The 24,667-nt window shown below is 40.0% G+C and overlaps 1 protein-coding gene across 1 annotated transcript in view; it reads left to right on the top strand.

Moving 5' to 3' along the window:
* The window catches only part of DROSHA (drosha ribonuclease III), a 734,939-nt gene that overhangs the window by 523,151 nt on the left and 187,121 nt on the right, over positions 1 to 24,667 (top strand). The window contains exon 21 of the mRNA XM_053714616.1: positions 2,158 to 2,257. Coding sequence (XP_053570591.1) covers positions 2,158 to 2,257 — 100 coding nt within the window. The remainder of the gene's footprint in view (positions 1 to 2,157; positions 2,258 to 24,667) is intronic.

Raw genomic sequence — 24,667 nt, 5'->3', positions numbered from 1 at the left:
AATTTAAAGGTATGGAAATTGAGCGCTTAGTGCTTGGTCAAAGAGGTTTCTCTGACTCAGTGATTAATGCTATGTTGCAGGCTCGTTAATCTGTTTCTAGAAAGATTTATTCTTGAGTTTGGAAGACTTACATTTCATGGTGTTCTTCTCATAAATTTTCTTGGTATTCTTTTAGAATTCCTAGAATTTTACAGTTTCTTCAGGATGGTTTGGATAAGGGTTTGTCTGCAAGTTCCTTGAAAGGACAAATCTCTGCTCTTTCTGTTTTATTCCTCAGAAAAATTGCTAAACTTCCTGATATTCACTGTTTTGTATAGGCTTTGGTACGTATCAAGCCTGTCATTAAATTAATCTATCCTCCTTGGAGTCTTAATTTGGTTTTGAAGGCTTTACAGGCTCATCCATTTGAGCCTATGCATTCTTTGGACATTAAACTACTTTCTTGGAAAGTGTTGTTCCTTTTGGCCATCTCTTCTGCTAGAAGAGTTTCTGAATTATCGTCTCTCTTGTGATTGTCCTTTTCTGATTTTTCATCAGGATAAGGCAATTTTGCGGACTTCATTTAAATTCTTACCTAAGGTTGTGAATTATAACAACATTAATAGAGAAATTGTTGTCCCTTCTTTATGTCCTAATCCTAAGAATTATTTGGAGGGATCTTTACATTCTTTGGATGAGGTGAGAGCTCTGAAATATTATGTTGAAGTTTTTAAGAATGAGGATTCAGTTGATCAGATTTGCAAAGCAGCAACTTGGTCTTCTTTGCATACTTTTACTAAATTCTACCATTTTGATGTATTTACTTCTTCGGAAGCAATTTTTGGTAGGAAAGTTCTTCAGGCAACAGTTTGTTTGATTCTTCTGCTTATGATCTAAGTTTTTCTTTTTTGAGAATAAACTTATATTTGGGTTGTGGATTAGTTCCACATCTTGGGTATTGCTATCCCATACATCACTAGCTCATGGACTCTTGCCAATCACATGAATAAAAACATAATTTATGTAAGAACTTACCTGATAAATGAATTTCTTTCAAATTGGCAAGAGTCCATGAGGCCCACCCTTTTTTATGATGGTTATGATTTTTTTGTATAAAGCACAATTATTTCCAAATTCCTTTGTTGATGCTTTTTACTCCTTTCTTTTTCACCCCACTTCTTGGCTATTCGTTAAACTGAATTGTGGGTGTGGTGAGGGGTGTATTTATAGGCATTTTGAGGTTTGGGAAACTTTGCCCCTCCTGGTAGAATTGTATATCCCATACGTCACTAGCACATGGATTCTTGCCAATATGAAAGAAATTAATTTATCAGGTAAGTTCTTACATAAATTATGTTTTTCTGATATATACTTAATAGAAACTGTTTCTAGCTAAAGTATATATGGGAACCAATAAGATATAAAACTGTTGTTAAAGTGACCGTCTACTCCAGAATTTTTATTGTTTAAAAAGATAGATAATACCTTTGTTACCTATTCCCCATGCATACTAACAGAGTTATATTAATATACTTTTTACCTCTGTGATTAACTTTTATCTAAGCCTCTGTAGACTACCCCCTTATTTCGGTTCTTTTGACAGACTTGCATTTTAGCCAATTGGTGTCCTCTCATAAGTAACAATGTTATTTACATGAAACACCTGAACTAACACCCTCTAGCTGTGAAAAACTGTCAAATGCATTCAGATAAGAGGCGAACTTCCGGGGCTTAGAAATTAGATTCAGCTTTCAACTAAGAATAACAAGAGAACAAAGCAAATTTGATTATAAGTGAATTAGAAATTGGTTTAAAATTGCATACCCTATCTGAATCATTAAAGTTTTATTTTGACTAGACTGTCACTTTAAATATTATTATTATTAGAATTTGCATATATACAGTAGTATCAATATACATAGGTGCTGAGGTAAATATATTGTAGGATCTGATAACAAACATCATGTAATGATACACATTATGAATGCTTATAATCAGTACAACACCCCAGCTGAAAAAATGCCCTCTACTGTCAACACAAATCTCTCGCTTCTCCATACTATCCAGCTACTTAGGCAAGTTAGCAGTTTTGAAACATTATAATTACATAGGGCTGCATGTTCTCAGCTTTACTGCTGTTATGCACATTTTCTTATTCTATTTTTCTTTTCATTTCAGTGTCCACCTGTATTACCTGTTTCCCACTCTAGAAGAAGGGGGATTAGCTACATACCGCACTGCTATTGTTCAAAACCAACATCTTGCTATGCTGGCTAAGGTATTAAATGCTATTTTCTACACAAGTTTCATTTTAAATGTTGATCTCTGTTTTTTTGTTTTTTTTTTCCTTTTGCTGTTGCTCTGCTCCCCACACTGTTCATAATATCCATTGCTTCTATATTGTATCAGTCAGCTCTATTTACTGCTTGAAAAGCAGCATTTTACCACCCTAGCATTCTAGATGTTTAATATCGTCTGACTCCTTTTTCAAAGTGGATTCATCTATGTTTCAGGGCTTTTGCAATTGAACTGATTTATGTTAAAAGAATAGAGGGAATGTGCAGCTTAGCCCATGGCTCCTAAGAATTTCTTAAATCAATCATTTGCCTTATGAATTTCTCACAATCTAATTTTACATTTAACCCTATATATTGCAAGGATGCTTCGCAAAGCAGATGCTGTGCAAGCTTTTTGCATACTGTTCCTTACATTTTGAATTGTAAGCACTCTAATACTGTAAACTACACTAGACTTTAACATTTGTTGCTGACTCTTTAAATGTATTAATCCCTAGAGACTTGCTGGTAGCTGTATACATCTGAGTGATAGGTTCTCATTATCAATAGACCAGAAGCCTTGACATCTATGTTTTTTGTACCATTATACAGTACTAGTAACCTCATCAAGCCTGTGCGTCTAATGGTTTCATTAACAAATAGTTATTTTTAAAACATTGTGTCTATTTACAAATGAATTGGCTACAGAAAAGGTGAACTTGTTTTTGAACAAGGTTATAGTCATTTCTGATTACTGCTTCTGATTTAAGATGAGTGTTTAAATATGTTTAAATCTAGAATTAGGATGTTTCTATCTAGTGTGTTTGTGTATTAAAGTTTGATATAGCATTCTGTGTTAAATCCTGTTTTTTACATGCTTAGAATTTTGAAATGGATGAATGAATTTAAATCTCAATTTTGGCAGTTTGCTCATATTGGTCGTCACTTCAAACCCTGAAAATTGGAAGGAAATCAGAATAATTTAAACAATTTTCAATAAATAATACAAAACCAGCGTAGCTTCCCATATTGATAACTTGCACTTTAGATATTTAAAAAATAAAATAATCAGTTCTACCAAACTCATGTTAAAGGAACATTACGTACTTTTCAATTATAAAATAAAATTTTTAATTATAGGTAATCTTTGTAACATGCTTTTATCATTTATTGTTTCCACGTTTTCATGTAACATAACTGTGAAAATTGTGGGTTCCAATTCTCCTGAATTTGTGTAAAGTGATGGGTGTCTCCATGTTCTAACTTAGTTATCAAAGGGTTAAAAGCCTGTTCTGTTCTTATCTCATATCTGCTGCTGAGGCCTGTTGTTTATAGTTTTAAATGAGCTTACAAAGTAATTGCTATAATCAACAGTCATATTTTGCACATATTTTGTGATTTTGACTCCATATGTGTAGGAGACATTTTGGGCTCATAGGCTGATATGGAACATACAGGTTATTGAGCTGCACAGTTTTATTAAGCGGGTGCGCTTTTCCTTAGCAGAGGTGGTCCTGCATGAGGCACCATGTGACTGGGAGTATTCACGTCTTGTTTTCCATTTCCAATTCTTGACCGAGTGGCTGCGGAGAAGAGTTACTTTTTCTACCTGTCTGGGTCATACGAGGTGGTGAGTGCCCCAGCCATTGGGGGTTTTAGGTGCCAGTTGTTTTATTGGCTAAACATTTTAATTAGCTTTATGGAGGATTCTGATATTCTAGAGGATTCCTCTGATACAGATTTTGATACCTGCGTATGTTGTGAGGAGACACGGGTAGACCAGCCCGCTCAATTATGTTCCGTATGCCGCAATAGGGTGTTCTCTTCAAACAATGTTGAGATGTTAGAGACCACTGAGCCGTCTACCTCGGAGGATTCCTCGTCTGTGAGGTGCGTTCCCTAGAATCTTCTCCTACACATGCAGTTCTCCTAATTACTATTACTCCTTCGTTTCAGGGAGACTTTTTTTCCACCAGAGGTTACTGTGCGTTTTCGCATGGCCATCTCTATGGCTTTAGCAAGTTTGCCTTTTCCTGCTACGTGCAAGCGAAGGGTTAATCCGTGCTCTCCTACCCATGGGCCGTCGTGTAAAATGACGATTGTGCCCGATCAGTCACCTGAGGATGTGGTTCCCTCTGAGGCTTCAGAGGTAGAACCTCCAGGTCAGAATCGCCTGATTTGACTTCGACTGAGGAGGATTTGGCATTTCGATTTAGAATGGCACGCCTGCGTTTACTTCTGAGAGAGGTTTTGGCGATGTTAGAGGTTCCCAGTCCTCTATATCAGATAACGATCTTGATTAGACAAGTGGAGAGGGTTGGATCCTCTTCTTTATCGTCTATGTATATCGTTATAGGATCCCAGTCCCGAGCTCTATGGGGGGTTGTGTTGTGTAACAGGCAGGATCTGATTGTTTTAGTTTGCACACCTTTTTTTACGTCCCTTTTTGTGAATATAACTATTTCATTTCGAATCCATTTCGGAAAGTTTTTGTTTTAGAACTCGAGGTTCTTGTGGAAACTCTTTTTAGGAAGAAGTTTTGTCACTTGGGATGTTTTTGATTGTATTGACATTGATGGTCTTGATGGTTGGAGTCTTCCGATGGAAGCCTCTAGGTCTCTGTTTGGGGTGATGAGTCCCTCGATTATCTAGAGATAAAAATTTAAGCCTCGGAGCTTATTATCTTATTTGGTTTATTCTCAGTTTTTCCTAGCACTGCTGGAAATTAAGAATTTGACATTTGTTTGTTTTTTATGACAAGACGTGTCGTACCCTTGATGACGGGCAGGACCTGTTTTGGGTAACAGTTAAGTCTGTTCCTCCCTTCTACTCTAGAGAAGGTGCTCTTTCTAGTTATTCTGGTCCACACAGAGCATGTCCATCTGTACCGAATGACAGACAGGACCTGTCTTAGGTTCTTCTGGATGGGCACTTGATGCTGGATCATATGGGTCCGGGGGTCCTAGAGACCGGAGTTGAGTTTTTCATTCCGTCTTTCTGGACTAGGAGACTTTTGGAGTCTTGTCCTGGTACTCTTCACAGTGTCATTGCACTGTTGGTGACTGGTCCAATAAGGGGAGGGGTTTCCCATCCTTTTTGGGTCCGATAATTTTTAAGCAGAGCTTATTAGATTTCTTTGTTTAGAGAGGATACACGGTTCTCTCTAGCTGGATTTAAGAAGAAGGATATCTTTCCTGTCTAGAGCAGTCCAGTGTAGCCTGGTGGTTATCTCTGTGGCTTTGCAACTCGAAGGTTGATGGTTCAAATACAGCTGCTGCTGGATGTCCATTTAAAACATCCTTCTTTTCTTCCTAATGTGAAAGAGTCCACGGCCGCATTCATTACTTATGGGAAATAAGAACCTGGCCACCAGGAGGAGGCAAAGACCTACCAGCCAAAGTCTTAAATACTCCTCCCACTTCCCCTATCCCCCAGTCATTATTTGCCTTTCATCCCAGGAGGTTGGCAGAGAAGTGTCAGAAGTTCTTTTTTTTACTTTTATTTATTGTTAATATGTCTCTTACGTAGGGTTCTACCCTTCAACATGGGACAGGAGTTTTAAGTAGTCCTGTTAGCCTTTTGTGGAGGGCCTGGGTGAAAATTAGAGTCCGGAGATGCAGTGGGAGCTTCCCCTGCGACACCATCCCAACTCGTTATTACAGCTCCTTTCAGCACTTGGCGTTGTCTAACTTCGCTTCGCTACTTGCTGTCTTCTCTCAAGTCCATGACGGAGGCGCTGCCACTATTCGTCACACTTGAAAGGCCGTATTCCTGTTCCACGGCATAGACTCTGGTAAGATTGTTTCATTTTATTACATTGTCTGTAATGTGATTTATTATGACAGTATAGTATAGGCCTCGTTGAGGCACCTTCAGTACAGATCTTGGAATCAAGGGATATATCCTCCTTAGGGTGGATTGGTGAATTGGGGAAGGGGTCTCTTGTCATGTTTCTTATGTGATTCAACCTGCATTGGGTATGTGTGTACGGGCTCTGTGGCTGAGACATGAAGCATTACTCTATGCGGTGCATAGTGGCTTTTTTCTGGGCTTGTGATTGCACGGCCTAGGACTAAAAACCTTCGTTATGAGTATATGCCGGTTGGCTTAGACTTGCGTATCCTTTTATGTGGGCCTAGTTTTGCCGCCTTTCGGTGGTGCGCTTTTGGATTTTGCGGGGCATCTGCTGACCGTGCATGTTTACGCTTGGGCGGGGTTTCTTCCCCTTCTGCATTCCTGACCAAGTGGCGACGGAGGAAAGAGTCTGCTCCGCTGAGGTGGTGAGCGCCCCAGCCATTGTGTGTCAGGTGCCAGTTGTTTTTTCCATTATTGTGCAATTATATTAGTCCTAGCCATGGAGGATTCTGAGGACGGGACAATTGTCTAAGATTCTAAGTCATCCTCTGACGAGGATTGTCGTTTGGCCCCGTTGTCGTAAGTCTACTACTCTTGTCTCTTGTGCCTGCATAGTTTGCCGGGTCCCTCTGGCTCGGGGGACCTTGGGTCTGCTGAGCCATCCGCTCCTGGAGCTCTGTTCCTCATTTTAATATTTTATTTGCTCTGATTCGTCTGCAAGATCCAGAGGTTTCCTTGCAGTTATGTGCCTGCCTGCCTATCCCAGGTGTTCAGACCGTTATTGGCACTATAATATTCCCTCCTGGGGGTGATTGTTCCCCCTTGTTGTTCTTTTCGTTATATGATTGTGTGGCTGCGTGTCCTACTACAACGTCTTTTTGACCTAATGGGGGATCCTTTCCTTTATCGTCTGGGGACTTCTCAGTTCTCGCACGGTTCTTCGGTATAGATTAATGGGGATAATCTTATCTGCGGTCGGTCTATTATGAGCTGCAGGTCCTGCAGAGACATAGTTCCTTCTGGGCGAATGCCTTCAGGTGCCCTTGTTTGTTATCCGAGTCGGATTTATTTACTTTATATTCTTTTCCTACGGGAATTCTTTGATTGCTAGGATTTAGTTCTTTCAAGAAAGTCGTTCCCGGGTTTCATCCGGAGTTGGTGTGTGCACTGTTAATTGTTAGTGATGCATGTTGTGCCTGGCTGGTCCGGCGGGACCTACTAGTTCACTTGTTTTTGTTGTTTGTTTTCATAAACTACACTTTTCCTCGCGACCTTCGGGTCTGGATGTAAGGAGCGCTTGAGCTGGCCATGTCTGTCTGCTCCAGAGACATGGGCCGGTGGAGTCCCACCCCGTCCCTTCACATCCCTGGCCTGAAGGGTGCGGTCCTGGCCTTTTTGGGCTGCCCTTGGTGGTTCTCCTAGAGTCTAGGTGCCGTTGGGTGGCTAGTATAGGTCTGGTCCTGCTAAGGTGACTGGTTGCTCCTACCTCTGTTTATGTGAGCTTTTGATGCTCTGATGGGATCTTGGAGGTTGCAGCTCACCCTGGTTTCTCCGGTGTTGCCACTGGTGTTTCGGTCGTTTTTGCCGCCCCTAAGGAGTCAGGAACCGAGGTGTGCTCAGTTCTCGGTTTCCTGTGCCTTGTGACTGCTGGCCCGGGGTTTTTCTTCTTGGACTCGGGCTACGTGTGTTATCACAGTATATATCCTGGGTTCTTATGTACTTGCTGTTCGAGGTCTTTCTTTTCCTCGATGAGTTAGTCTGCCAGTTTGTTGGGCCGGTTTGGGGCTTGTGTGTCCGGGTCCTGACTAGTGGAATCTGACCCCTTCTTCTCGTATCTCATTGTAGGTTTGGGAGGGAGGCTAGGATTCTGCCAGTCCAAGTTCTGGCTATCTCTCCTTAAGTCCCTGTTATCCCCTTGGGTGTTAGGGGTTGGGTCAGGATGGGTTCCATTGTTCTCCTTGGGGAGTTTGGAATTGTTGGCAGATTGGGTACCTGTGGACGGGCTTCTGGGCCTTCTTTTTTTAGGGTTTTTTTGCCCTTTTGTGCTCATTAGGTCTAGGATTTGACTCTAGACTGTTTGCCCTTTCCCTTTTTTTTTTGTCTCCGCTTTTGCAGACCTTTGTTCGGCACATGGTGGTTGCAGGTTAGTTGCTTTGCTGCCAGGTGTTGTGGGGGCTTGAGAGGCTGTCTCTCATAGATCTGATTCCTTTTTCCGTTGGGCTCTGGAGGGTCTGTCTTGACTTTTCTCCTATGGCCTGTGGTAGACCCCCTGATGGGGGGTGCTTTTTGGGTCTGCCGCCATTCTGCCCTTTGGGGCATTCGGTGCCTGTGCATTCATTGGTAGAGGGTTTAGGTGTCTTGGAGACACGTCCTCTCGGTGCTTTCATATGGGGGATTCTGGTTCCCCTTAAAAAGAAGGGTCACGTTGGTCCTTAGTGTTCTATGCGGAGAATCCATTCTGTTAGCTTGGATGCTGGACTTCCATCTAGCCATCTTATGGTCCTTTAAGATCAAGGATTGATTCCATCTGGTTTTCATTCATTTATGTTGCCTTGTGGGCTTGCCCTTTGGGATTCCGTGTTCTCCGGTTTGTGTGAATTATCCCTGGGTTCTGGTCACTTTTTCTTCAATGTGTGCCTGGTAGTTTTTTTCTCCCTCCCTTTGTGTGGGAGTGGGTCCTTATTGTCAGCTGTAAGAGCCTGATGGTTAGCTTCGCTACCTAGAAAGCGGTGGGTTTGCAGTTTGACTCTGCTGAAACTATTGCTGCTTGTTTCTTTGCTCCCTCTGGAAGAATGGGATCCTTAGGGATTCTTCGGTTGTCGAGAGGATTGGTTCTCGGATGCGTTTCGACTGCACTGCGGCATATAGTGGTGTTGTGTTGGTCTACACTGTTTAGGTTGCGAAGGGGCTGTGCTTCCTCTCTCACGCTTTTAGCATGGTCGTCTTTTGCTCGTTCGTTCTTTTGCTGCGGACGCTTTTCCTTGCTTGTGAGGCATCCTCAGTCTGTTGTGGACTGGGTGTGGGTCTTGACTGTGGTAAGGGATTTTCCCTTTGCGATCCTGATCGGTGGTGACGCTGATCCACGCTGTGTAGTGGTTTCTGCGTCCGCCGATCCTTGGGATCCTTTGTTTCTCTCTTGTCATTTCCTGTTTTCTGCTGCTGTCTTTTTCTATCCTGACATATGTTCAGGTGAGTTTAGCGAGCGGATCTTAGTTGTTTTCTTGAAGGCCTGAGTTGGTCTTTCTGTCCTGTCGGGTTTCCCCTCTGGGAATTGTTAGTCTGGTTCCCCTTGTCGGTTTAAGGGGCTGTGCCTGGGTTGTTGCCCCTGAGAGTGGGGGTCTTCAAGGCCTGTGTCTCGGTTATATCTACTTGTGGTAACTGTTCAGGTCCTTTGGACTATCGGTGGTTTTGCGCCCACTGTGTCTTTTTTTTTTTTTTTTCTTTCAATGATGTTCCCGGTTTTCGGACGAAACGGGACTGTTTTCTGGGAATATGTTTTTTAGGTGGGTGTCTTCAATGGTCCGCCTCTTACCCTCCTGTCTTGGCATTCTGTGTCCTCTTTGGCTTGGGTATAAATTTCCCATAAGTAATGAATGCGGCTGTGGACTCTTTCCCATTAGGAAGAAAAACATAAATTATGCTTACCTGAATAATTTCCTTTCTTCCGTGGGAAAGATTCCACAGCCCCCCCCCCCCCCCGCGCGCGTTTTGGAGGCGTTGTTGTTTTCATCTTTTGGCACCTTTTCACCTTGATGCTTCTTCCACTGTTCCTTGTTCCTCGGCTAAATGACTGGGGTATAGGGGAAGTGGGAGGAGTAAGGAGTATTTAAGCCTTTGGCTGGTGGGTCTTTGCCTCCACCTGGTGGCCAGGTTCTTATTTCCCATAAGTAATGAATGCGGCTGTGGACTCTTTCCCACGGAAGAAAAGGAAATTATCAGGTAAGCATAATTTATGTTTTAAGCAGGTCTGGTTCTTAGGGACCGTTTTCTTCTGGAACTTCACTTGGATCCTAAGGGGTTTTTTTGGGGGGGGGGATCTGGGCTTTAACGTGGCAGTAGCCTGTTTCTAGGTGTTGCGGTGGATCCTGAGTCTTGGCGGTTCTGTTTTTTCCAGCGTCTGCTAGTAGACCTTTGGATGCGGCTTGGTCTTTCAGACAGGAAGGCTCTTTGCCTTAAAGCTTACAACGTTAGAATTACTTAATCAGGTTCTGTCCTCCAATTCACCTTCAGGCCTTCGTTGGTGCTGTGGTGGGGGGTGATGGATTCAGCCCAGGCCGAGTCTTCAACATAGCAGTGCGTTTTTGTCTCTGTATTAGCAGTCTTTTTGGATTACCGGTTGGGGAATCGTTCTCCAGGGTTCGGTCCAGATCTCTCGTTCGTTGTTGTGGATTTTTATCCTAGTTCCCCCGGGCAGTTTTGTCTTGGTCTTTTTCCTTTCAGGAGGGTGAGAGTGTTTTCTCGGTGAGTGTATTATTTCTGAGTTAGTGAGTTCCTCCTGTGTAGACAGGAGGGTCTCGAATTACGGCTCATGGCAGCAATCCATTCTCTAAACGTGCTCTTCCGAAACGGATGTTCCTTACGATCATCCGTTTGATCTTACTATCCAGAGGTTTTCGAATGTGTATCTGAGGAAAGCAGATCGAGTTTCTCAGCTGAGGTCCTCTGGACTAAGTGGCCTAGGGGATTAGTTCCAGGCCTAGCAAGCTTTAGACTTGGAGTTTGAATCCTGCTGTGGCAGTTTTCTTAATTCTGAGGAGGTCTATTTTACCCTTCTTCTTTTCGGCCATGTCACTCTTTTTTGAGGATGGCTTGATCCTATGTGGAGTGGGCATCAGTGAGACTTTTGCTCCATTTTTGCCCATGAGTTCGTAATCACAGTTTAGAGGCTTTGCTGCCATGAGAGTTCCCTTGTTGCAGGGATCTACCAGGTCAGCGTCTCTCTGCGTCCTGGGATCTTTTCTTCCGGGGTGAATTGCGAGGGGTCGCTTGGACCTAGCCGAGAGAAGGTTTTGTCTGAAAGGTTTTCGGTCCTTTCCTTCAGCTCGTACCTCGTTCCTCATCACCTATTTTAGGCGTGGAGGACTCCCTCTTTTTTTGTCGAGAGGAGCTAGCTTGTCCTGACTATTTTCTCGATCCTAGAGTATTCTTCTTCCCCTCTAGAATGAGCTGGTGAAGTGCTTGTCTAGCTAGTTCTTGTTCGAAGGGGCAGCCTGCACAGATAACCTGTTGGTTAGCTTAGCTGCCTGGCAAGCGGAAGGTTGCAGATGGTTACCAGCTGCGGTCCCTTTCTCTGGTATGTGCTCCAGTTCCAGAGGTTCATTGTTCTTTCAGTTGTTTTTGCTAGGGCACTGCCTGCGACAAGGCCGGCAAGTAAATTCCTTGCTTCTTTTGGGGTTGGATTTATCCTTCAGGAGTTACATCGGGTTTCCTTTGTACCTGTACAGGAGGTGGTCTTTGAATTCTTATTCAAGGATTTATTTCGTCTGTAGATTGTTTGTCTACGTGTCATAGTTTCTGTGTTGCACTTTGCAATACGTTTTTCCTTTTTGTGGTCTCCCTTCTAATAAGGCTATCTGAGTTTTTTCCTCTCTAAGATTGTCGTATTCCTTGTCCAAATGGGAAGAGGTTCTTCCTTTTTTGGGGAATCTTACCTTGAGGTTTCTGTCAGACTTCATCAGAATAGACATTTTTTTCCTTTGTTATTCATATCTGGGGAGTGCAAGGTTTTGGAAGCTGATAACTTCCTCCTTGTTGGTGGAGGAGTGTTTTTTGCTGGTTCTAGGAGACAGCGGGACACAAGCCTCCTCAGAGGTTTATGGCTCAGTTTGAGTGCAGTGACATCTTTTTGGGTCTCTGACATGAGATCCTATGGTTCTGATTGTTGGGCGGCTGCTTGGTCCTCCTAACATTCGTTTTATTTTTATTTTTTTGCTTCTGTCAAGGAAGCCTTGGGAGTTTGTTTTTTTTGCAGACTGTGGTGCCCTCAGGTTGGGCCGCATCTTATTTGTACCCTCCCGTTAGCATTCAGTGTCCTCTGTAGCTTGGGTATAATTTCTCACAAGTAATGAATGCAGCTGTGTACTCTCCCTGTATTTAGAAGGAAAACATAAATTATGACTTACAAGATAATTTCCTTTCCTTCGATACAGGGAGAGTCCACTTCTCCCGCCCATGCTCTCCAGTGGGCAGCACTAAATTTAAGTTGTTTTCTTCTGGCACCTTTCTCACCCTGATTTCTCTCCTACTGTTCCTTGTTCCCTTGTCAGAATGACTGAGGGAAGTGGGGGAGGTATTTAAACCTTTGGCTGGGGTGTCTTTGTCTCCTCCTGGTGATCAGGTTCTGTATTCCCACAAGCAATGAATGCAGCTGTGGACTCTCCCTGTATCGAAGGAAAGGAAATTATCTGGTAAGTCATAATTTATGGGGGGTTTCTCATAAAGGTGGTGAGAGTCCACAAGTTCATTACTCCTGGGAAATACCACTCCTGACTACTAGGAGGAGGCAAAGATTCCCAAAAGTCCAAAAACCCTAAAAAATAAAAACTCCTGCCTTACTGGAAATTAGTCTAATCTTTGCTTCAGCATTAGGAAGGGGAATAATAAAGGTGCTCCAGATGTTCTTTAGTGAGTGGGGTCCTCAGACCGATTTGAGGCCCAGTTTTCCCTTAGAGAGCTACTGTTTGACAAAATTAGAGTTGGTCCCATGCCTGCCACAGGTGTTGCGGGGACCGGTCCATGTTAAAAATTAATGATTTGTATTGAAATTTGTGCAGTAGTTTTCACTGTAGCTTTGGCTAAAATTTCTCATATGGCCACATTGACAAGTATTATGTGATTAGTGACAATGTTGGAGCATCATACAAAAGCTCATCATTAATAACCTTTATGATCGAAGTACTTATGAAAACATTAATGATATCACAAATATCTTTATAGTCACACCTTTAAAGGGCTAGAAACCCAAAATTTTACTTTCATGATTCAGATAGAGCAGGGATGGCGAACCTTGGCATTCCAGATGTTTCAGAACTACATTTCTATGATGCTTGACTGGACTGCAGAGTGCCTATGCATTATGGGAAGTGTAGTTCTGAAACATCTGGAGTGCCAAGGTTCACCATCACTGAGAGAGAGCATGCAATTTTAAACAACGTTTTAATTTACTTCTGTTATCGATTTTTCTTTGTTCTCTTGGTACCTTTTGCTGAAAAGGAGTGTAATCTCAGGTGTGTGCACATGCCTGGAGTACTATACGGCAGACGTTTTGTAAGAATGTTATCCATATTAAAGAGCACTAGATGGCAGCACTATTTCCTGCCATTTGTAGTGCTCCAGACACCTAGCTAGGTATCTTTTCAACAAAGAATACCATGAATACAAAGCAAATTTTAAAAATAGAAGTAAATTGAAAGCTTTTGGGGATTTTTTTATTCTATGCTCTGTATGAATCACAAAATAATGTTTTGGGGTTTCATACCCCTTTAATTGGAATTCTCAGTTAACTCTTCTTTTACATTTTATTTGTATTCACTGTTGCAGATGTTTTTGAGTTTTTATGTGTTTATAATGACATGTAGTATCCATGTCATGTGTAGTGTTGCAGCTTCCCATTGTTTGGCTAAATGTTAACTTTGTGAGGAGACTTTTTTTTTACTGAAATGTATGCAGCATCAACATTTGCTAAAATATGTGTAATTTGATAATACAGTACTCATCCGTGAAGGATTATGGAATTAAATGTTTCTTCTTAATGTTTGGTTAAGAATTCTGTGTATGGCATTTATCTACATAGATTCAGAGTTAAAGGGATAGAAAGGTCAAAAATGAAATGTGCATGGGTGCCTTTCTGTATGTACTAGAAGCATTTTTGCCATATACTTCCATTAGCAAAAATGCTTCTAGTAAAATGTATTACTGTTTTTCAGCAGCATACTCGCATATCCTGTGACGGCCCGTGCACCAGACCCGTATTCAGACACCATGCCAGCTCAAAGAATCAGAAGTGGCTTGTATTACACAAATGATGTATTTATAAACAATACACACCACAACCAGCATTCTGGCATGGTATTTGAATACTGGTGCACGCGGCCTCACAGGATATGTGCGTATGCTGCAGAAAAACAATAACTTTTACTAGAAACATTTTTGCTGATGAAAGTATTTTGCAAAAGTACATTTAATTTTTGACCTTTCTATCCCTTTAATACTACTGTGGCCATTGGAGGATAGAGAATCGCATATAAGACCTTAATTTATACTGATTACTCTTCACTGTTATATACAGTGCTAACATGGCAAATTTCTGTTTTTAAATTATTTTTTGGGAAAAAAATTAAGAAAAATTATGTAGCTTTTGGTTTAATACTAAAGACTTTTATTTAGTTAATATTCTGTCAGAGTCCTACTTTTCAGCAACATATAACTAAATAGCACATTGTCGGGAACTTCCAAATGACACTTGCACTTATTTTTATAGTATTTATTTTCACTGTTCCATTTACCACTTCTTCTCTCTTCCTTCCAAATATAGTTTGTAACAGATTAAAGCATTAACAAGCTAAAAGGTCAAATTGTAACTTAAAATGAATGCAGTCAGTTTCACAAAAAGAGCTTTTAATTCGGCAGGAGCAAAGAATGAACCTGAAAAAGTCCCACCTACACAATTCATTTTGCTTTTGTGACCTAAACTCCCCGTGGGGGGAGGGAAGCAAATATATGGATGAAAATGAATTTAAAATGTGCCATGGAATTTAGTTCTAGAATCACAATTTAGGGGCAATAACCCGAGCCTGGCACCTAGCAGTAAAATATGCCTAAGTATGTCTAGAGATCAGTGCTTGCCGTCTTCTGCTGCAGTGTTCATGTTAACAACCAGAAACTCCAATAAAAATGTAATACTAAGAAAACTTTTTAAAATGTAGTAAGGAAAGTTGCTTTTGAACTTCTTAGAGCTCAATTCCACAGTGGTTTAAGGCTTAGAATTTCCATTTGTGGTTACGCATAACAATATTTATGCACTTTACTTTTAATCTTGTCTCACTGCACATGAAATTTGAAAAAATGGAAACGAGAAGAAAGTACAAACCAGTGAAGTAACATGCAATGAGGGATTTCTATGGCATTTCTTTAAATTACCCAACCAAAGTGTTCCATTTCTTACTATTAAGTTCCATAAAACCATTAGAATTCTCATAATATTCCATAAAGTACTTGAACTTTGGCATTATGTAAAATGATGTCACCAGACGCCTTAATATAATTATAGTTTTAATACAGATCTAAAGGGTGCCTATAATTATATTTTGATATTTTTAACATTTTAAAATACCAGGGTCCTTAATAATATTCCAAGCCTTTCATCTACTTAATAGAGGTTAACTGATATCCGTGCAGAGGAAGAAGAAAAATATTGGTATGCAAAATAAAGACTGGGAGATTTAGATTATTTTCCCATGGTAATAGATTCTGCATTACGTTTTGTACTTTGCCATTTAGAATTAAGGAGACAATACCTGTACATTTGAATTAATATGTGATGCTCAGCAAAGCTTTTAAATGCCAATGGATGCATCCAGACTTGCACTGGATACTTAGTAAAGCCAGACAGCACCTTTTATTTTGTATTCCTTTTAGTTGCTGATGTTTTTAAAAAAAAAAAAAAACTGTTCAAATCATCAGAAAGCATCATAGCTTTTATAGCAGCGTTTTACACGTGCATTTTTCTATAGTTGGTGTCCATATTGGTGAAGCCTAAAGCTTATTCCATTCAAAATATTCCTATTGAAAAAAGAATTGCACCAGATTAATGAGAATGTTATGGAAATGTATTATATAAAAAAAAAAAAAATAGGCACGCTCTGCAGTGGTAGATTGGGCAGGATGAACTGTGAGGTCTGGGACCGACAGACGAGGGAAACTGGGAGAAGGCTTCCTGTTAATGCAATACATTCCAGTCAGATGTAGAGGTTAAAATGCAAGACCATTTTTCAGCTCAGCTTCTGCACAGGTTGCATCCTTCACTGAGGACAGAGTAGGTGTTAGTTGTTCCCACTTCCTGCATTCCCTGCACCTCCTGTTGAAAGGGTTATTCTTCATTGCACATTTTCTTACTCGTACAAGACCCGTTGTTTCCTGTGTAGAGCATCAGCCTCGTTCCGTACTTTTACAATGGATTTCTGCAGCAAATCAAAGTAGAATGTTTTACCCATCCAGGTTCAGATTTGTTTAAAGAACACACAAATCCAAGAGCATACTTCAATAGCTTTCCAAATGGTGAGCTAGATTACGAGTAAGTGTAGCACATGAACGATATGGGATATTTTTTAGCTCTTTTTGCGTGCTGGAAATAGTGCATGTATTATGAGTTTAAATATTTTACATTCCTGTGGTCTTCACATAAAAAGTACATGAACACACACACACACATATATATATATATATATATATATATATATACACATACAGTATCACATTTTTGTAAATATTTTATTATGTCTTCATGTGACAACACTGAAGAAATTACACTTTGCTACAATGTAAGTGAGTGTACAGCCTGTATAACAATGTAAATTTGCTGTCCCCTAAAAATAACTCAACACACAGCCATTAATGTCTAAACCGTTAACAACAAAAGTGAGTACACCCCTAAGTGGAAATGTTCAAATTGGGCCCAATTAGCCAATTTCCCTCCCTGGTGTCATGTGACTCGTTAGTGTTACAAGGTCTCAGGTGTGATAAATTTGGTGTTATCACTCTCACACTCTCTCATACTGGTCACTGGAAGTTCAGCATGGCACCAGGGCAGTATTCCAACATAATGACCCCAAACACACCTTCAAGACAACCACTGCCTTGCTAAAGAAGCTGAGGGTAAAAGTGATGGACTGGCCAAGCATGTCTCCAGATCTAAAACCTATTGAGCATCTGTGGGGCATCATCAAATGGAAGGTGGGGGAGCGCAAGGTCTCTAACATCCACCAGCTCTGTGATGTCGTCATGGAGGAGTGGAAGAGGACTCCAGTGGCAACCTGTGAAGCTCTGGTGAACTCCACACCCAAAAGGGTTAAAGCAGTGCTGAAAATAATGGTATCCACACAAAATATTGACACTTTGGACCCAATTTGTACATTTCCACTTAGGGGTGTACTCACTTTTGTTGCCAATGGTTTAGACATTAATGGCTGTGTGTTGAGTTATTTTGAAGGGACAGCAAATTTACACTGTTATACAGGCTGTACACTCACTACTTTGTCTAAACCATTGGCAACAAAAGTGAGTACACCCCTAAGTGGAAATGTACAAATTGGGTCCAAAGTGTCAATATTTTGTGTGGATACCATTATTTTCCAGCACTGCTTTAACCCTCTTGGGTGTAGAGTTCACCAGAGCTTCACAGGTTGCCACTGGAGCCCTCTTCCACTCCTCCATGATGACATCACAGAGCTGGTGGATGTTAGAGACCTTGCGCTCCCCCACCTTCCATTTGATGATGCCCCACAGATGCTCAATAGGTTTTAGATCTGGAGACATGCTTGGCCAGTCCATCACTTTTACCCTCAGCTTCTTTAGCAAGGCAGTGGTTGTCTTGAAGGTGTGTTTGGGGTTGTTATGTTGGAATACTGCCCTGGTGCCATGCTGAACTTCCAGTGACCAAAGTGTCATTTCTTCAGTGTTGTCACATGAAAAAACATAATAAAATATTTACAAAAATGTGAGGGGTGTACTCACTTTTGTGAGATACTGTATATTTGTATGTATATATATATATATATATATATATATATATATAGAGAGAGAGAGAGAGAGAGAGAGAGAGAGAGAGAGAGAGATAAATGTATTATTATTCTATGTGAAATATTCATAATTCATGTCGGGTTGAGCGCACTTGAATAAACACGATCGGGTTAGAGTGCATGTATGGGTGTTGGGTATTTTTCAGTTTGTGAGCTCAAATGAAGTCTATGGAAGAACAAGTTTTCGCAGTCGCAATATTCCACTTCTTGCGCACGCTAACTTTTTACTTTCAACTTGTAATACGAGCTCAACCTGACAAATAACCTCCATCCTCCGATGTTCTCGCTTGAGCGGAAGTGCTAATTTTGCGCTCCACTTGTAGTCTAGCAAAATATGGGCAGTTAACCCATAATGTTTCCTGCAACAGAAGTTGAATAGAGGGATGTGATAAATGTAATGCCCACATGATGGCAACATTGCAGTTTTAAGTAAGGTCCCTTTTTAAAGAATAATCAAGACTGGAACTTATTCTTTATGTTTACAAAACTTTACACTTCTTACTGCAGCCATGCAGATGGCCACTTATGCAATACTGCTATATGCAGGGTTTTTTTGTAGAACCTAAGTTGTTAGTATACGTCAGGTGAGGAGCCATTACTCTTGTTACACACAAAAAAATGCATGTCAATGGTTAGATTGATGTATGTATATATTTCTTTAATTAACCCCTTTCCGCCATACCGTCCGTAACGTGCTGGGCTTTAGCACCGTTAACAACAAAAGTGAGTACACCCCTAAGTGGAAATGTTCAAATTGGGCCCAATTTCCCTCCCTGGTGTCATGTGACTCGTTAGTGTTAAAAGGTCTCAGGTGTGATAAATTTGGTGTTATCACTCTCACACTCTCTCATACTGGTCACTGGAAGTTCAGCATGGCACCAGGGCAGTATTCCAACATAACAACCCCAAACACACCTTCAAGACAACCACTGCCTTGCTAAAGAAGCTGAGGGTAAAAGTGATGGACTGGCCAAGCATGTCTCCAGATCTAAAACCTATTGAGCATCTGTGGGGCATCATCAAATGGAAGGTGGGGGAGCGCAAGGTCTCTAACATCCACCAGCTCTGTGATGTCGTCATGGAGGAGTGGAAGAGGACTCCAGTGGCAACCTGTGAAGCTCTGGTGAACTCTACACCCAAGAGGGTTAAAGCAGTGCTGGAAAATAATGGTATCCACACAAAATATTGACACTTTGGACCCAATTTGTACATTTCCACTTAGGGGTGTACTCACTTTTGTTGCCAATGGTTTAGACATTAATGGCTGTGTGTTGAGCTATTTTGAAGGGACAGCAAATTTACACTGTTATACAGGCTGTACACTCACTACTTTACATTGTAACAAAGTGTAATTTCTTCAGTGTTGTCACATGAAAAAACATAATAAAATATTTACAAAAATGTGAGGGGTGTACTGACTTTTGTGAGATACTGTATATGTGTGTATATATATATATATATATATATATATAGAGAGAGAGAGAGAGATAAATGTATTATTATTTTTTCAAGAATAAATACAACATATTATTCTATGTGAAATATTCATAATTCATGTCGGGTTGAGCGCACTTGAATAAACACGATCTGGTTAGAGTGCATGTATGGGTGTTGGGTATTTTTCAGTTTGTGAGTTCAAATGAAGTCTATGGAAGAACAAGTTTTCGCAGTCGCAATATTCCACTTCTTGCGCACGCTAACTTTTTACTTTCAACTTGTAATACGAGCTCAACCTGAAAAATAACCTCCATCCTCCGATGTTCTCGCTTGAGCGGAAGTGCTAATTTGCGCTCCTCTTGTAGTCTAGCAAAATATGGGCAGTTAACCCATAATGTTTCCTGCAACAGAAGTTGAATAGAGGGATGTGATATATGTAATGCCCACATGATGGCAACATTGCAATTTTAAGTAAGGTCCCTTTTTAAAGAATAATCAAGACTGGAACTTATTCTTTATGTTTACAAAACTTTACACTTCTTACTGCAGCCATGCAGATGGCCACTTATGCAATACTGCTATATGCAGGGTTTTTTGTAGAACCTAAGGTGTTAGTATACGTCAGGTGAGGAGCCATTACTCTTGTTACACACAAAAAATTGCATGTCAATGGTTAGATTGATGTATGTATATATTTCTTTAATTAACCCCTTTCCGCCATTACAGTCCGTAACGCGCTGGGCTTTAGCACCGTTAGGACGGCATGGAACATCCTAGCCGTTATGTTTACATTGGAACCGACAGGAAAGGGTTAGGAGTGGAACTGCATAACGATGTTGAATCTGTGCTTTTGATAATATCAGATTTTTAATAGGAGTTCTCCTTTTGTGAACGGAACAAGTACATTTAAAGAGGACATTTGAGTTTGCAAATAAGGCATTTTGCATTGTCTGTTCTCTGAGGTGAAAAATAAACATTTTTTTGTACAGGCAAAATGTTATGATCAGGAATAAATTTTTGTTACATTGTAATTTTTCTATGTTGATTTTAAAGTTGTATAGTTTTTATTAGAGATGGGAAGTTTGGTTCTTCTGGATGAATCGGTTCATTTCGGACGGTTCGATTAACTGAACTGGTTCATGAACCGATTCACCAGTTCACCTACTGAACATGGGGCAGAGCCGCAGATTTTCTAGCTTTACGGACGCTCCTATTGCTGATCCGTTTCCTCATTCATTCCTGAATCATGAGTCACTGACTGTGTGAGTGTGTGACAGTCCGACTCCTGAATCCTGTGTCCTGGGACTACAAGTTATATATCTAAGCTAATTTTTACTTAGCAACATATATATATATATATATATATATATATATATATATCATGGGATACTGAATCCGGTTGGGGGTGGGCATATGCATATATATTCAGAAATAAAGGGATACTGGCTAAAATATTTTCCAAAGAAGAATGTACATGGAAAAAATATCCAGTGTGTACCCCCTAAAGACCACCTCAAGCCATCTCCTCATCTTGAAGACAGGATTCCATTGAGAACTGCTGTGACATCATATTTGAATCAGTGAACTGTTTAAAGGGACAGTATACACTCATTTTCATATAACTGCATGTAATAGACACTACTATAAAGAATAAGATGCACAGATACTGATATAAAAATCCAGTATAAAACTGTTTAAAGACTTACTTAGAAGCTGTCAGTTTGGCTCTGTTGAAAAGGTAGCTGGAAAGCCCACTGCAAGTGGCAAATAAGACACTCCCCCCCCCCCTCCCCCTTCTTTTGCATATGAAAAGACCCTTTACACAAACAGGAGCAAGCTGGAGTAGGTAGTCGAGCGTATTCACATAAAACTTTGGGGCTTGGTTAGGAGTCTGAAAATCAGAGCAATGTTATTTAAAAATAAGCAAAACTATACATTAATTTAAAAAAAAACTTTATGGGCTTTATAAATAGATTATCTACAAAACATTTATGCAAAGAAAAAATGAGTGTATAATGTCCCTTTAACTGAACGATTCATTGCAAAGGAGTTAGTAAACAGTTCACTGATTCAATAGCAGTGGTAATATGATCCTAGAGTGAGGATGATTCTGCTGTGTGATTCATTGCATAGGAGGAGTTAGCAGAACTCACTCTAGGATCGTATTACCAGTGCTGCAACATTTTAATTCAGTGATTTGCAACCTTTTTTTTGCCGTGGCACACTTTTTTACATTAAAAAATCCTGCGGCACACCACCATCCCAAAATTTTACAAATTGACACATTGTAGCCTAATACAGGATATATATATATATATATATATATATAGTGTGTGTGTATATATATATTATACATATATATATACATATATATACATATACACACATACTGTATATACACACACACTGTACTGTGCTGTCATGCCTCCTACAAACTATACATGACATATTGACATTCTTTTACAAACAATCATAATGATTTTCTGTGAATGAATGTCAATGTCATGGTTGTAAATGATGCCTGATGAGCCTGTCACATACCTCCCAATATTTAAAAATTTGAAAGAGGGACACCCCCGCACTGTTGTCAATCTGCCGCGGCACACCTGAGGATCTCTCACGGCACACTAGTGTGCCACGGCACACTGGTTGAAAAACACTGTTTTAATTGACAAACTTCATGCAGTGATCTGAGATGTCATCGCAGAAAATGCATCATGTTTGCAGAAAGAACAGTACATATGTAGGAACTGTTAGCACTTTAACTTTGCAGCGCTGCTCCACATCAGACTGTTCTCTTGAAAACTTTTCCCTAACAGAGCGCATCCAGAGCAAAGTGCTCAGTAAAGCAGCAATGCATTTATTGTTGAATGGCTCTCAGATTTTTTTCAAACCCGCCCCCTAGCCTTTTCTAGCCTGAAAAGTGTTTTTTTTTTAAAGGGACAGTCTAGTCCAAAATAAACTTTCATGTTTCAGATAGAGAATGTAATTTTAAACAATTTTCCAATTTACTTTTATCACCAATTTTGCTTTGTTCTCTTGGTATTCTTAGTTGAAAGCTAAACCTAGGAGGTTCATATGCTAATTTCTAAGCCCTTGAAGGCCGCCTCTTCTCTCAGGCATTTTGACAGTTTTTCACCACTAGAGGGTGTTAGTTCATGTGTGTCATATAGATAACTGTGCTCATGCATGTGGATTTCAGGTGAGCCAGCTCTGATTGGCTAAAATGGATGTCTGTCAAAAGAACGGAAATAAGGGGGCAGTTTGCAGAGGCTTAGATACAAGGTTATCACAGAGGTAAAAAGTGTATTTATAATTCCCTAGCTTTGGTTGTGCAAAACTAGGAAATGGGTAGTAAATGGATTATCTATCTTTTTAAACAATGAAAATCCTGGTGTAGACTGTCCCTTTAAGACATTAGTATGACCAATGCACCTTTTTTTATTACTACATTTCTATGTTAGACCAAGAGAACAGTAAACATATTTATTTGTGAGACACTCTACTATTTCTTTTTTTGTCTGCAGCTAATTTGCAATGCAATTTTCAACTACTGCACTATATTATACAACTTATTCTTCAGTTAACCAACACATTGCAACTGAACCGGTGCTTTTGTGTAACTGCATAATATAACATTTTATTTTATTTAAAAATATCCTGCAGAAAAATTCTCAAAAAAAAATCTCATCACAGAAAGTGGAAAAAAGGTCTCGGGGTCATTCATTCATTCTTTAGTTAAAGAGATATTAAACCCACCATTAAAGTCACACATTTAGATAGTGCATGTGATTTTTAACAACTTTCTAATTTACTTCTGCACGTTCTCTTGTTGGAAAGCATGGACGTAATCCCAGGAGCCGGCCCATTTCTGGAGCACTATTGCAAGAATGTTATCCATTTGCAAGAGCACTAGATGGCAGCAAGATTTACTGCCATGTAGTGCTCTAAGCACCTACTTAAGTATCTCTTCAACAAAGAATAGCATGGGAACAAATTAAATTTGATAACAAGTAAATTAAGTTTTTTTAGTATGAATTACAAAAGAAAATGTTTCAGTTTCATTTCCCTTTAAGATAAATTTTTCATCACTAACCCTAAATAAAAAAAAATCGTTTAACCCCTGCAAAGGGGTTCAACACATAAGTAGAGTCTCACTCGGGATCTGTTTACTTTGCAGCTCCTTAGTAGGACATAGCCGGTGTTTGAGGTTTTGCTCAGGTTTGGAAGGCTTGCATCCTCTGAGTGGGACATTACCTATTTATTGAACCCTTTTAGAGAGGTTAAATGCAAAAATGGCATGTGCTAAGGAATTAAAGCATGTATTATTTGAATTAGAATGCACTGTAAATTAGTTAATATGAGATCCCACAAAATACAAAATGATTCGATTCTATTATCAATACTGTATTTTATGTAGCTTAATAGGTGGTGGTGTTTTATATTTACCTAAAGAAATACAAATAAACACTTACTGTATAGATTTCACAAGTGTTTAGGATTAGAGAAATCATTAAGAAAAGTTAGTGGAAGACTTAAAGGGACACTGAACCCAATTTTATTTCTTTCATGATTCAGATAGAGCATGCAATTTTAAGCGACTTTCTAATTTACTCCTATTATCAATTTTTCTTCGTTCTCTTGCTATCTTTATTTGAAAAAGAAGGCATCTAAACTTTTTTTTTGGTTTAGGACTTTGGACAGCACTTCTTTATTGGTGGATGAATTTATCCACCAATCGGCAAGAACAACCCAGGCTGTTCACCAAAAATGGGCCGGCATCTAAACTTACATTCTTGCATTTCAAATAAAGATACCAAGAGAATGAAGAAAATTTGATAATAGGAGTAAATTAGAAAGTTGCTTAAAATTGCATGCTCTATCTGAATCAAAAAAGAAAAAATTTGTGTTCAGTGTCCCTTTAACATGAAAAAAACTGATGTAGTTAATAGTGCTGAGCGTACAAAACACCGTTCTGTTGTAGTGATCAATTCAGCCATAGTTGTATGTTTTTTTTCTATTTAAATAGCCTTTTCTATGGCGATCATTTTCAGCCGCTCCCCACTGCTTTTTTCTGTAAAGAATGTGAGGGAGCATTTTAAACAGTGCTTCAGCCTATATTGTAAAGTATGAATTCCCAGAAGACGATAAAGGAAATGAACTCCAAAAATTCAAGAGCTCTGAAGCCTGGATGGTGTTTATGAGGCACAAAATGGAAAGTAATGGAGTAGTCTGTATAGGAAAAGCACAAATACCATGTCAAAGATGGCCCTGTAAACTCCTCTCTGTTTCAGGATTTCAAGGAAAATGAGAAACTAAAATTGC

The sequence above is a fragment of the Bombina bombina genome, chromosome 5 (genome assembly GCF_027579735.1).
Source record: "Bombina bombina isolate aBomBom1 chromosome 5, aBomBom1.pri, whole genome shotgun sequence".
NCBI classification, from domain to species: Eukaryota; Metazoa; Chordata; class Amphibia; order Anura; family Bombinatoridae; genus Bombina; species Bombina bombina.
Note: the sequence above shows the minus strand (reverse complement) of the source record. Positions and strands in the feature narration are given on the sequence as shown.